The 15,598-nt window shown below is 44.5% G+C and overlaps 1 protein-coding gene across 2 annotated transcripts in view; it reads right to left on the reverse strand.

Annotated features, from left to right (window-relative positions):
- Positions 1-15,598, reverse strand: part of LOC138492163 (uncharacterized) — a 1,449,912-nt gene that overhangs the window by 371,283 nt on the left and 1,063,031 nt on the right. Inside the window, exon 26 of one of the 2 annotated variants that reach the window (XM_069619173.1) lies at positions 12,705-13,840. The exons of the other annotated variant lie outside the window; for it this stretch is intronic. Within the exon in view, the coding sequence (XP_069475274.1) occupies positions 13,752-13,840 (89 nt within the window). The 3' untranslated portion in view covers positions 12,705-13,751. Of the gene's footprint in view, positions 1-12,704; positions 13,841-15,598 lie in introns of those variants that run through there. 2 annotated transcript variants of the gene reach the window in all.

Below are 15,598 nucleotides of genomic sequence, written 5' to 3' on the forward strand. Positions count from 1 at the left end.
CTTGTTTACTAGGGAATGACCTCTTGTGAAGGTTGTGACCCCTAATAGATTGCATAAAGAAGGTCCTCTGGACGCAGACTAGCCGACTGATAAAGTTAAAACAGTGTCAACCAGGTTATTTTTAACAGCACATGCCACATGGTGGAACAAAAATCTGACCAAGTAGAATTTCACTTCCAGAACAATCAAATTCCAGACGTGAAAGTAATAGCAGTACGACAACCAACTGGTGATGGGGGGTCCTCTCTATTTCTGAAAATCAACCTTCCTTCCAGTTTAAGGTAGCATTCCACACTGGAAGGAAATACTCTGAAATTCTTTACGAATCCACAATCAGACATTCCCACTCCTATAGTCCAGAAAGATGTGAAATCAGCTCAGAGCCTGGCTGATATTCAGCAAATTGGAGGGCAGTTGTTCATCCCTGTTCAGGTAAATGAAGGGAAGGACTCTGTTCTCGCCCGAGTGTGTGTGAACAATGGTAAGAGCTTCATCAGCAAAGCCATGTTCCGCCAACTCCCAAAAGTTCCAGCCATTCCCACATTTAGACTTATAGACAAATGGGAAATGGATCTGGAAGCACCCAATTACAAACATCTCCTGCCAAGCAGGTGTATGCTCAAAATCTCCATAGGCAACAAGAGCATAGTCCATAATTGTTGGGTCGTGCGAGACGTCACTGCCGCCTTTTACAGGCAGTGACATTCTCAATCGCGTTGCCATTAGTTTGGACCTAATAAACTTCCAAGCTTAGACCTGATTGGCGGATAATCCCATGGGCTTTGATGATCCAGAGAAAGCATTTAGGTCAGCACAATTGCTGCCTTATGCAGTTGAAATTCAGATCGGAGAGGAAATCACCATCCCAGAGAGGACCCGACAATTCTCCCTGGAAGTGAAAGTTAAAAGAAGACAGAAATTGAAAAACCCGGATGCCTATATTCATCTAAATGCTTCTCTCCAACAGCAAGGGTTGGGGGTAAACCCAAAACCACTAGTCAACATAGAACATGACACCATTCCAATAGAGGTGGATAACAGCGACTTAAAGAGTATCACTCTAGTCGCAGGTATCATTATTGGAATGGCGGTTGATGACCGACATTTTTCCATTGATTTAGGCAATGAACTGTTAGGACCAATCCCCAAGGACTGTTTTGACAGTGACAGTGATGACACCACAACACCAGACAGGATCTTTACCAGGCATGGGGGGACCTTTCTGGTGTACACTTCCTCATGGGCGTAATTTTAGGGAGGGACGGGGGTGTTTGTCCCCCCCCCAACTTTCATGGCACACTATTTTGTCCCCATTCATTTGAATGGGGCACCTTTTCTTCAGAGGTCATGTCCCCCCCAACATTTTCAGCAAAGTTTCTCCACTGCACTTCCTGCCCTTATGGTAAGGAAGATGTGACTTGTGACTTCAGGAGGGATGAGGTGATTTTCCAGGTCCGTGAGGACTGCCTTCCCCACCTGAAGCCACCAGTCTAAATCAGCACTCTGACCAGGGACTTCTCCACCCAGCTGGAGGAGGCTGCTGAAATACGAAACCAGAAGTCTTTCCAGGCTTCAGGCAGATGGTTGAAGATAGAATCAACCTAGCTGATGCCTATGAGACTCTGGAGCAGAAGCAAAAGTTGAAACAAGTTTTCTTGGATTTTCAAGATCTCTTTGCGGTGGACTCATATGACTGTAGTCGCACCGACATCCACACAACAACAATTCCCATGGACCCTGGCATGACTCCAGTGTTTGTGAAGCAATATCGCTTGCCTCTCGCATCAATAGAGTCCCTTAGTGAAATAATGAAGAACCTTGAGTCCCGTGGGATAATCCGTCCAGTCCACAGCACCTTCAATAATCCGGTGCTGGGGATATTGAAACCAAGCGGCCAGTGGAGACTCTGCGCCGACCTTAGGGAGCTCTACAAATGGGTCCATACTTCCCGATGACCTCTTCCCTACATTGACCAGGGGCTGGCCCAGATCCAGGGGTCACAGATATTCACTGCAATAGACCTGACCAATGCATACTGGACTGTACCTGTCAGTAGGGAGGACCAATACAAGCTGGCCTTGACCTTTGGGGGGCAGCAGTACACATGGACCCGGACTCCCTTCAGATACCTCAACTCCGGCAATGAGTTCAACATTTTTCTACATAAGGCCATGCCCGACCTGGGTGAGATGGGTAACCTGGCCTATGTAGATGATCTCCTCATCAAAAGCTCAACTGTGGAGAAACACATGGCGGAGATCCGTTATATTCTGACACAGTTGAGGGCCGCCGGAGCAAAACTTTCCTTTCAAAAGGCACAGTGGTGTAGAACCCGTGTAAATTTCTTGGGGCATGAGATTACTCCTCAGGGCCTCTGTCCCCAGGAAAAGAAAGTGGAAGCACTCCAGAAATTGAAAGACCCCACAACTCTGTGGGAACTAAGGAGCCTCCTTGGACTGACTAATTACAGCAAAAAGTTCATTGAGGGCTACGCAGAGATCACCAGACCCCTGGTTCATCTTTTGAAGGGGGGGTCAAGTGGGAATGGGGTCCAGAACAAGCCGAGGCAGCAAGACAACTCAAAAGAAGCCTCTCACAAGCACCTTGCCTAGCTTACCCTGTCCGAAACAAGGAGTTCTTCCTGGAGACATGGTTCTCTAATACATGCTTGACTGCAGTATTATACTAAAAGCATGACAAGGTCAATAATGTAATCTCCTATGCAAGTAAAACGTTATCCTCTGTGGAGGAAATATGCAACGATTGTGAGAAGGCACTCCTGGCAACGGTGTGGGCATTGAAAAATTGCCACCCGTTCATCCAGGGGGAACACATCATAGTGGAGACTCCACACCAGCCTCTGCAATAACTCCAAAGTGACAGAATCCGGGCCAGAAATGTGAGTAATTCCCAAATTACTTTCTGGATTCTGTCAATGCAAGGCTTTCCTGTGGAAGTCAGATATGGCCAAAACAAGAAGAGTCCCCTCACGCAAGATCTGGCTGACTTGCATGATTGTGCCAGAGAAAACTGTCTCGAGGACGAGAGTCTAAAAATCAAGGACAACATGGAGGCATACCTCAATTCCCCACACAAAGTCTTTGAAGAAGACAAGTGTGAGGGAATACCCACTGTCTATGTGGATGGATGCTCTTACCATGTTGACAACAATGGGGGAAAAAGAACTTGTGGCCGGCGTAGGGAATGCATGGGTGAATGAGATCCCAGAACCCTCCGCTGGGTACAAGATTGGTCCCCGAAGTAGTCAAGTGGCAGAGGTGATGGCTGTGCATCAAGCCGCCCTCACTGCTGTCCAACATCAACTCCATGAACTGGTCATAATCACAGATTCGGATTATGTTCGGAACGGGTTTGTGGAGCACCTGGTTAATTGGAAAACCAAAGGCATGTTATGTGCTAATAACTAACCCTTGAAACATGGGAAATTAATTCAAAACATTGATGATCTTGTCACCTCGAATGGGATTACCATCTACTGGAAAAAGATCAAGGGTCATTCCAAAGTAGAGGGACCACACACAACTGGAAATGACTTAGCTGATCAGCTGGCCAAAACCGGAGCCATCCAAGGGGATCTAATAGAGATTGAGTCTCTGTTGGGGGAAATCCAGGTCACTACTATCACCAAGTCCCAGACAAATGCTCACAATGACCTCTCAACTGCACAGTGGAGTAAGGAGACCCCAGATGCTGATTTTATTACGGCTCAAAAATGGGATCCAATAATTGTTAAGTTTTATAAACACATTGAGGACCCTGAGAACTTTCCCCTGACGGATACCGATTACATAAGGAAAGAGGACCTCGGAGTGTTGATGAAATGTCCAAAAATGTTCCGAATCCAAGACGGTTTGTTGGTGAGGAGATCCCTAGCTAGCCATGATCAGTGGGTGGTCCCTACCTCATTCCAAAGCCTGATGTTAAGTCACGCCCATGATGCAGCCACAGCCGGTTTTAGGGGGTTTCATACAACACTTGAAATCTTAAGAGAGCTTGCATACTGGCCACACATGGGGCAGGACCTCGACCAATACTTGAAGGGGTGTCTTGTGTGTGTACAATTTAAGCCAACATCCCTCACACACTGTGTGCCTCTCCAAAATAGGGGGATGACACTGCCATGGTCAGATTTACAAGTCAATTTCATTGGGCCCGTGATTCGCTCATCTAGGGGAAACAAGTACATGTTGATCGTGACATGTTTGTTTACTAAATGGGTGGAATGTCTCCCGGCCCCAAACTGCAAGGCAGAAACAGCAGCTGCCCTGATGATCAACCACATCTTTTTGCGTTTTGGTCTACCCCAAAGGATCGAGTCGGACAGAGGTAGCCATTTCACCAGCAAAGTAATGACAAAGATGTGGGAGATTACTTGGGGTCAAAAGGAAGCTACATATTGCTTACCGGCAAACCTCTAGTGGTGCAGTAGAGAGATATAATAGAACAATTGTGACCATATTAAAAAAAGTTTGTGGCAGATTCTGGGCCAAGTTGGGATATTCGATTACCTCTTGTCCTAATGGCCATCAGATCTACTCCTTCATCTGCAACTAAAATGTCACAGTTTGAGCTGATGACTGGACTCAGGATGGTGCTTCCCCAGCATCTGCTCTCCAGAACCCAAGAGCAGATATTGATCAATGCCTCCACAACCCATGAGTATGTTGAAAATCTAAGAAAACACCTTCAACATGCTTTTGCCTATGCTCAGCGAAATCTAGAAAGATCTGCAGACAGCATGAAGACCCTCTATGACTTCAAGACTACCAGGAAAGAATACAATGTAGGATACTGGGTCTACTTATACAATTTCAGTCCAAAGGAACCAGGCCAAACAGCGCACATGTTTGCCTACCTGGAGGGGTCCTTTTGAAATTGTAGACAAAATTTCACCAGTCGCCTACAAAATCTGCATCCCCAAAGGCAGTTTGGCGGAAGGGGAAGATAAGTGGGTCCATATTAATCAACTAAAGTGTTGCCATCGTAGGCACACTCTGCAGCAACTGGAGGAGTCTTCTGGAACCCCAGCGGGGGTCGCTCCAGATCCATAAAACTCCAACTCTAAAATATTCCATATATAGTCTATAAAATACAATAATACAAATGTGTCCTGAATTATCAAATGTATGTGTCTGCCCCACTACATTAATAGTGGTGGGGAAATGTCTACAAAGATGTTTCTGCTTTGTCATCCTAGGCTAACCTACAGTTGATTGGAAACCATGGAGACCTCCTTGTTGGGTACCTGGGGACCGGGAGCAAAGATCCGAGGGGCCCGAGTATCGCTCAATACTCACATCATGACTGGCGAGGAGAACCGATCGATCCACCCCTGATGGAGGAAAAGATGAACTTTGCCATTTGTGGAATCAGAAGATATGAAACTGACATTCCAGTCTTGCGAATTCCCATTGATGGAAGATCAACACCAAATCGCACGAGGGAGGGGGTTTGTTGGATGTTTCAACCCACTAATCCAGGCCCTGCGACATTCCTGTGCATTGCTTGCATCAGGAACATCAGAATGGCTGCCGGAAAGCATGCTGCTTGCTAAAAATCACCCAAAAGTGTGCGGTAAAAATCTGAAAAATAGGCCGCCATCCACTTTTGCCTATCTCAGAAGTAACACAGGAGACCACTGCCAAAACCCATCATTTGGCTGCTCACAGAGCAAGGCTGATTGCAAAAGAAACACAGAGCTGTGTGAAAAGCTTGTGAAATTGGAAATATGATTTTTATGAACAATACGATACACTTTACAGAGACAAAGGGGAGGTTTTCTCCCTAAGCCATAAACATGACACATCATGACACACTGTTCCTTTCTCAAATCAGGAGAGGGGGAATTCTTTGACCTATCAGATCCTTAGAGGGTTGGGCATAGACAATCAGCCACCCCACCCACTTTGGAAAATGGATAAATAGGGACTGTTGAGGACCCAGAGGACACATTCACTCATCAACTGATCCACTGGCGAAGCACCCTGCAGGAAGAACCAGACTCCAGAACCAGACTCCAGAACCAGACTCCATAACCCTGAAGCAGAGGCCTAATCCAAAAATCTGAACCCTTCTCAGTGGGCCTTTAAAATCTAGCAACCTGATTTTAACCCCTAAACTTCCACGGGGCCTAACTAAACCATTCAACAGCCTGGCTGAGCTGTTTTGCTGTTTCTGGCCAAGAACCCGTGCTAGAACCAGAGATCCAAACCGGTAGAGCAGTGCTGTAACCCAGAACCCGTCAGATCCAGTCCAAGAGGCCGTGCAGACCAGAGTGCCTTGCTGAGAGCAGAACCCAGCGCCTGAGACCTGTCCAGTGGTGAGCTAATCCCAGCCAAACCCTTGACCAGATCTTTGACGGGCCCATTCCATTACAAAGCCATAGTAGTGAGTATTTAGTATAGAACTGTCCATAGTCATCTCTTTGTTTAAAGTAATCCTATTCAATCCATTTCAACCTATCCAGAACTGCATTATAGAATCTTGTGTCCATGCTGAATTCTTCTCATTATATAGTCTGTGATAATTGTAGTGATAATCATCTGTGCGCTGATATTTTTTCTGAAGAAAGTCATTTGTCCTGGCGGACAGAAGTCATAGCAGAAGGCGCCCTGTTCTGGTGGCTGTCCCTGTGGGTATCTTGCACTTTCATAGCCCCTTAGTATAAGTCCATCTTGGTTCCAAATCTTTAAAGCGCATATTTCATTTTGAAATTTTGACTCTTTTAAGAAAAATCTACCTTCACAAAAACCTCTGTAACTTTTGAACCGTAATGAAACGAAATTTCAATGTCATTTTGAAGCTAACATCCTCAGCTTTCAAACGAACCCAAAATGACATTCCAATTCCTGATAGTTTTGCTGTAATCGCGTTTCTCGCACGCGGAAAAGTTGCAGTGAATTTGCATTTGGCTCAATTTCACTCCATGTAAAATAGCTATTTCTTGCTTCCAACCTCTGAATTTCGTTTTCCATCTGCTAATCAGTCTACAATCATTGCTAGTGTTGACGTGAACCAATTCAAAGCCACTCTCACTAGTTCTGAATTCAATTTAGCAAATTAAAGTCATTTTTAGCATTTTTCCCATTCAATCCAAACCACATTTAAAAGCAATTGACCGGTTTTAAAATCATTACTGTTCTCTCTAAGCTTGCTGGGGGGAATCGGGATTGAAACTGCAATTGTTGATTGTTATTCCTGAAACCTGTGTGCCCTCATTCCATATCTTCATATTGCATATTGGGGGGAGTGAGTAGTAACAGAGGGAAAGATTGATCACATTGTCTTTGGTTACATTCATATCAAGTTTATTACTGTGTTGCATTCCTTCCTATCATTGCAATTTCTTGAACCCATACAAAGTATTCTCTGCTACATTATTCTTCCTATTCCTACTCCTAATTGATTAAAGAGATTGCTGATTTTGTAATATTACCCATTGCTGATCATTGTTCAAATTCATAAGTGTGATATTCAGCTATTATTCATATTCATAAAAGTTTGATACATATATTGTGCAATTCCTCAAATAAATCTTTTAATTTGCAAAACAAAGCTACTTCTTGGCTTAGTGAGGCCGGGGGGATTCAAAGAGAGGGGTTGTTATATAAGGGTACATCATCCAGAATTAAAAGAACTTTTGACATAAAAATATATAAATAAGGGTTTCCATTGGGCATCCCATACTAGGCATTGACTTAGTTGGAGTGCTGGATTGAAATCACTTACAGTTGCAGCACAGGGTTTGAGGTATGAAGGCAAAGTCCAGTGTTTTTTCCTGGGAGCTATACTGCCTAGAAATGGCTCTGTCTTCACCAACACAATGTGCCTCATTACACAAACGGCGGTGAGGGATTACCGGCACCGGTAAGGGCACCGGTGCCGGTAATCCCTTACTGCCCTGCTACGAGGTCCCTCAGTGGGTCCTGTCCTTAACGTGTGGTCAGACCACACATTAAGGACAGGACACGCTGAGGGACTTCAGAGCAAATAACGGTACCGCTAATAGCGGTACCGTTATTTGCTCCTTCCCCATTCCCATTGAGCCCTATGGGGGCTTCGATGGGAATAGGGAAGGGCCTTGGTGAATGGGGAATTACCGCCCTGCCAACCTTGGAATGGGGTGGTAATTCCCCCATTCCCCAAGGCGGAACTGGTAAAATACCGGCGGCAACCATGGCGCTAATAGCGCCATGGTTACCGCTGTCCGTGTAATGAGGCCCAATGTCTCTAAAGATAGTCCCTACTGCTCATTTGAAGTGTTACCCATCGTCCCCACCATTACATGTTTCAGTCTTCTTGGTCCTATACTCCAAGCTATACACTGCACCATTGCAAATCCTTCTAGCAGAAGGGAAACACAGCAGTCCTCCCTGACCCAACCAGTAGGCGAAGCCGCCTTAATTTTTCCAAAAGAAGCATAACTTGTACAAGGTACTCAGATCCTTTAGTGCAAAGAATTGCCACTCTATTTTTCATGACATCTATGTCTAATGTGCTTAAGAATCTTTAAAGAGGCACCACTGGCATGATTTAACTTGACTCCCCCTTTCATGTTGCCTTTAATGACTGTTTTTTCATCAATTTGTTGGAGAGTCATATCTTGTAACATTTTCCTCCCTGAGCTACAAGCCCCAGTTGTATGCATCTGGCACTTTTAGCTAAGTACATCTGTGCACAGTCTCAAATTATAAGCCCCATTCCACTCCTTGTGCATTTGATCAGAAGGGGGGAGAGAAAAGTAGACACCTGGGCGTTGGGGCACATTTCCCTGTGGAGAGAGATGGTAATGTGTTTGCAGCAAAAGCCATCAGTGGAAGAGATCAGTATTTGATTACTTAATCTTTCAGGCCATGTGATGGTGCACAGGAAAGCAAGGGTTGTTGGTGTTCTTTGGACGCCTGGCAGATTTAGAAGAAGATTTTCCTGTTGCTGCAGTCTCCTAGTCATCTGGCTTTGCTCCAGCGAAGCAGAGAATAAAAGTGGTCCCTAATCAAGTTTCTCAAGGCAGAAACATTTAATTTGGTAGTCTTGTTATATGTAGGCAGGCCGTACAGACAGCATACTCCAAAACAGGTCTTACCATGAGGAAGACATAGATACACAGTTTGCAATGACAGATAGTTAATATATTACACTTTTGCACATTAAAAGAAAATACTGAAGGCCTAATGTAGTAGTAGTAGTAGTAGTAGTAGTAGTCGTCGTCATTTATAGAGCGCCTTTTTTCATTCATATGCTCTCAATGTACTTGTGGTGGGAACGCCCTCGGTGACCGAAGTCCAGAGTATGGGAGCATTCTCAGAAAAGGTTTAGAATGCGTTTATGCGTTTGGCCAAGATAAGGAATCAGATGGGTGGTCCTGGTTCCAGTAAACAACCCAGGAGATCAGGCATGTGGAAGGGTGCTGATGAAGGTCAGGAGAGTCTGCGAGTGCAAGAGGCTCTATGTTTCCAGCTGTACCCCATTGTTGTCGTAGGGCATCACTGTATTCTGATGGCAGAGGAGTTGAGGCTTAGTCTGTTGTGATAGAAGCGAATGTTATGTGCCCAGATAGACCGAATTGGTGGTAGGTTGTTTTTACATTCTGATGCTTTCGGGTGGGTAGCCATGCCAGCAGCAGATGTCCACCAAAGTAGTGCGTTTATACCTACCTTGAGTCTCGGATGACGCTTTGTTGTTGATGCCAATGTTTGATCAGGTTGTCCGTGTGAGAGAGTCCTCTAGGTGCACTAGCCAGATTGCCATAATACATCTTCTAAGTGTCATAAACAAGCTATCATAAAACATCTTCTAAGTGTGAGAGACCAGTTGCCCTACTGTCTTCAATGTACAATATCTAGGCTACCTGCTTATCTTTAATTGCAATTTGTTGGCAATCCTCATAAATAAATTGCATTAGCCGAGCTAAAATCATGGGTCTTCTAGGTCTAACGAAAGAAGTAAGTGTGGAGGGCAGGATCTTCCTTATACTTGGGTCAAGGTAATGGGAGGAAGCCTTAAGGATTAGAATGCATGTGAGCCTAAGCAGAGATAAACAGTTAGGCGGGCTGTCCAAGCTACAGTAAGCTTCGTAAGAGGTAAGACATGATGAAAGGTGCTGAGGAAGCTGGGAGTCTGTGCATAGTAGTGGGTTCATTTATACATCTATTTTATTTGTGGATGCATCAGTAGTTTATAGTCTGTAGATCAATGTAGTGAGTTGTGTATTTAGTGGTTTGCGCGTGTCCCTTGGCGGGCCACCACGATTATGACAGGAATCCGCACAGGGGAGCGTGACCAAGTTCCTGATTGGGGCATTGCATTAGGTCTTACCAGATCCTAAATGGCTCGTAGACATGCGCATAGTCTGTGGATGACTGATGTAAGTTGTGTGATTAGTGGACTGTGGTTGCTAGTGTGCAAGGTGTGGGCCCCTGCGATTACGGCTAGCGCTGCCTGGTGGTGTCAGAGCACGTACCTGGTTGGAATTTTGCAATGGTTTTGCTAGGAGGATGGAGATGACCTGACTGATCTGTGTTATGGTACACCTTGTAGAGGGAGAGATTTGGGTAAGTACCCAGCTGTGGCAGGGTGAATAATGCCATGTTGTGGAGATAAGGGAAGGAACTTTCAGATTGCCATTAGAAGTAGCCAGGTTTTGAGGTCCTTTCTTAAGGAGAGGTAGTCTTTGTTGCAGCAGATGTGTAGTGGAAGGGAGTTCCAGATGCATGGGGCTTGGATAGAGAAGGCGGATCCTCCCATTCTGGTGTAGTTGTGAGGGAGATTACGAGAAGGAGTGGCACACCTGATTGGTGGTTTCTGGTGGGCTGCTAGTGAATGATCTTGTCCTGGAGGAACTCTGGACCAGTATTATGGAGGGCGCAGTGTGTGATGCACATAGCTTTAAACGTCGCCCATCTGCTGATAGGGAGCCAGTGTAGTACTCTAAGGGTGGGGGTGATAAGTTCTCTGGGTAAGGAGAGGAGGATTCTGGCCACAGAATTTGGATTCTTTGGAGTTTCATGAGCTGCTGTGCTGGGATGCCTAGATAGAGGGAGTTTCCATAGTCTAGGCAGGAGAGGGTGATGGCAAGTATTGCAGAGACTCTGTGTGGGTAGGAGAGATAAGGCAAGCTTAGCCTTAGGATGCGTAAGTAGAAGTGGCAATATTGGGACATGGCGTTGATGGAGAGTGATAGTCCAAGTACACTGTAAATCCAAGACTTTTTACAGAAGTGGAGGCTGTAGGTGGGACTCCTAGGGAGTGTGGCAAGGGTATAGGTTGGGAAATGAGAGCGGATTTGCCACATATTAGGATTACAGTTTTGCCGGGGTTGAGGAGAAGGTGGTTGGCCACCATCCAGTGGTTGATTGCAGAGAGGCATGAGGAGAGGTTTACGTGGGGGGAGTCTGTTATCTTGGAGATCTTGAAAATTATCTGGGTGTCAGCTGCATCATTATAGCATGGGAGGTTATGAGAGCATATGAGTGCCAGCAGTGGGCTAAGGTAGAGTTTGAAGAGAAGGGATAACAGGGAGACTCCCTGTGGGACTCCTTTCTGTACAGGACGAGGGGCAGAGGATAAAAGTAAAATAAGCGTGATTTGCGATTGTTTCACAAGGAATGACGAGATCCATTTTCGAGTGGAGTCTCTGATGCCTTGTATGTACAGCCTGTCCATGAGTGTTTCATGTTCAATAGCGTCAAAAGCAAAAGATAGGTCGGGGGGGGATGAATGCAGTGCATCATTCAGAGTCAGCTGTTCTTTTTAGACCATCCCACATGGACACAAGAGAGGATCTGCTTCCTCGCATTGGTCGGAAACCTGATCTGGCTATCTCGAAGAGCCTGTTGGCTTCTGAGAAGAAGCTGAGCTGCTTGTGAACAGTGCAGTCTAGGAGTTTGGCAATGTAGCAGGTGTTAGAGGTAGTGTGATAGTTTGAAGAAGAAGGGGGTCAAGAAAGGGTTTATATATTGAACGTAATTGTGCATAATCTGCAATGTATCAGGTGCAATTAGTCGAAATGTACATTTTTGTCATTCACACAATTGCAAAATTATTAAATGGCACTAGATAAATTCCAAAAAAAGAATGTTCAGTTTATATCTCAGATAAAAGCCAAACCCTGATTAAAGTGTTGGCTGAGGAAATCTCTATAGCAGCTGTTCTTTAACTGACTTTTTATTGCAACTTTGCTAGTACTGCAAATCGCCAAACTCGCTCTTGTAGACTTTATTTCCCACACAATTGGTTCTGAGTTCTCAAAATGTCACCAATTTCGTGAAATTGGTGAAATGTAGTGCAACATTTCACAAACTTAACAGTACCAACATTGCCCAATGTCGCACTGATAAAAAGTACGCTTGAACATGGTCTTCCAAAAGATGTTACACTTAAGCAGAGTTCTATGCGATAGGCAGTGCATGTTGAAAGAACCTTGCACAGAAAGCAGATAAGATAGGCCTAGAAAGTCATATGATACTGACAGAAAACAAATAAAATGGCGTATAAAATAAAAGCAGACATATATTGTTTAAGCATTTGGAAAAAACACATATACCTGATCTTATCATACTTCCAACACATAGGATTTCTTATAACTCATGTTTAATTCAAATCAAATTTCAACTAACACAGATAAGGAACGTATAGACAGGGACGTGCAACACTTTTAAAATACAAATACATAGGTGTACAATATATATTTAGGGGAGGGTTTACAGATACTTATAAACACATATTAATGGGACTCTTGTCGTATCAATATACAGACACATGATAACAATTAACCACGTTTAGAATCTTGATGTACAATTGTGAAACATGTATAGGGTTTGATTAGAGGGATATGATACAGAAAGAAGGTCTTGCTATAGGTGTTGTACATAGACAATGAAACAGGTAACAACAGTAAATGTGCATGGATTCATGAAGAAAAAAAAAGAGAACAGACACAGCTAAACACATATAAAATGTAAGGGTTCACAAGACCCTCCACCTCAATGTCATGTTCAACCGGGTTACTGGCTGGACATACAATGATATGAACTTACTTTCTTTATATGTACATATATGTGCATCCCATATCTAGGCAACAGATAGGATCAAAAAGGTGTTAGCAACCAAGAGGTAAAACATACAGGGCTGAATGTTACCCAGTCAGACATGCGCTGGTTGTAAACATACAGAAATACATTAATGTTGCCTTTAAGTGAATACAATAAATATTCAGAGCTTGATACTAATAAACATATTTACTTTTGGTAAAAAGGAAGTAAGCAAAAGGTCTGACCCCTGGAAAACATAGCAAAGCAAAAGGCAAAGGGCATTGTAATGAGGCAAAGAGGTTCTAGATACAGGAGGTGCAAAGCAGGCACAAGGTACGACGAGGTAAGAAAACACCATGAGAAAATGCCTGGAGGTAGAAAACAAATAGGGCGCAACCCGCACGAGACTGAGGCATGGAACGAGCCATGTTTCGCGCACCACTGAGGAAGACACACCCTCAAAAAACCAAGATAAACAGGCAGCATGCAAACGTAGGACAGAAGGCCAGGCGCAGTAGACATAGCCAGGGTGTTAAAGCTCAAAATAGAATGTGTTGACATCGTCAGTAGAATCTTTCCTTCTCTCCAAATCAGAGAGTTGAGTAGAAATCTACAGTGATCTTGACTTCTTATCATTCCCACACTTTTCACACACTACCACGAGCGTGCCTCCGTTTTACGTGTCCGCTTTCCCGCCAGCCATTATGGATGGTCACCCAAACCTGAGCTGCCCTTGATTGGCATTTGGCCCAAATACGTCCCCTTGGGGAAGACACTGTGGAGGCGAGTGGCTACAGAAAACACAAATATTATAGTTAAATTGCATTCAATATCGTTCCCTCTTTGCCCCCAGACTTCCCGCACCCAGAGTACGCATGCACCACCAGCACAACCACTACCACAGTCCTGTAGGACACTCAAAAGCCCAGCATCAGCAGAAAGGTGTAACGCCCTGTGGGGGAACAGAAAAAGAAAGAAAAGAACAAAATGAAGGATCCCCTGCCATGCGATGCCACGCAGGCAATCCTTCATTTAAAATAAAGACATGAAGGCTCATGGCGGCGCAAGAGTAGACTTAATTTTAAAGAAACAAAAAGAATGGTCATGATGGCACAAGCAGAGTGCCATTACTACAGTTGAAGGCCGATCCTCAATATGACGGGTCGAGCTGGCACTCCACTGAGTGCTGCGCATGAGAAAACATTACCTACTTGACCCTGCCAAAGTCATTGCTGCCGCCCGGGCTCATTGTGGTGTGCACCCCTGACAGGAAGGGAAGCACCCATCGTTCACTTCCGCCCAGTCCAGGCTGCTCTTGAATTAGACACCACCCCTTGACCAGGAACCGGCGTGCTGCGTATACTCATCGAAGAACCGACCTTCCCTTTGAATAGGTGAACCTCAGACACTCTTGGGGTGCTTCTGGAGGAGGAGGCTCAGGTTGAGCAATTTTTCTGTGGCCCCACCGAGCCATCAATGCCGGGCTGCAGCTGCAATAGGCAGCCCAGCAATAACAATGGAAAAGGACACTACACTGCTGCTGGGCTATATGCAGTGCACTGTATAAAGACTCATCTTTGTATATATTTTTAAGGACTATATTTTTTAAGAACTTTTTTTATATTTTTGAAAGGACTGTTTAGTGTTTTGAACTTCTATTTTTGTAGTTACACAGCTGCTCAAGGATAGTGATGTGTCTCGTGATTCACCCTTTTTCTTTATAACAAAAGTTTAATAAAACTGCTGGTGTACTGAGGAAAAGGAAACCTCTAAATACCCACTAAAGAAACGAACGTCAGCATTTCACTGTCGGCCATGACTTCCCTTGTGTGTGTTTACATTTATTTGTAACCAAGTGTTTTTTCCATACGGGTTCTGGATCCAATCCTAACCTTTGCCTTTGCCTTTTCATCTCACCTCAACTTCCCACAGAGGTGTGCCAAGGTGATCTAGAGCTCAGGTAAACAGGGGTTGCTGGAGACAGGTAAGAAGCAGATTAAATATTTAAAAGTTATATAAAGTGTAATCAAAAGCATATTGATCTGGCCACCACCACCTCCTGATAAGTAACATTGAATAACAAGCGAGGCAACACCTACAAGGTGAATACATAAAGGCCCTATAGCACAGGGCTGTGTGTGTTGTTGAGGTGTAACCCCTTAGTGGTGTGTGGATGTATCACTGGGAGGACCATGTGCATTATAAGAGTGTAACTTTAAAGAAAAGGTGGTACAGAAGTGGTGCATGCACAGGGCCACAAGCGGACAATGATTCATAAAGTAAACTAGTACCTGAATGGTCAATGCTTTAAAATGAACTTCCTAAAAAAATCACCAACTTGAAAACAATTGGAAATCACCCTTGACTCCACAAGTCGCACCATGGATGTCTTAGTAAAATCCAGCTCTGCCTAGACCAGAGGCTGAACTCACTGTGTGGCATTTTGTGGCAATAGCTAAGACCGCATATGTCAGGAAAAAAGGCTTTGAAAGGTGGAAGGACCCAACAAGGATTACCATGGGCCATTGTATGGCAAAACCATACCCACT

This window comes from Ambystoma mexicanum, chromosome 10 (assembly GCF_040938575.1).
Source record: "Ambystoma mexicanum isolate Mex_15411 chromosome 10, UKY_AmexF1_1, whole genome shotgun sequence".
Classification (NCBI taxonomy): domain Eukaryota; kingdom Metazoa; phylum Chordata; class Amphibia; order Caudata; family Ambystomatidae; genus Ambystoma; species Ambystoma mexicanum.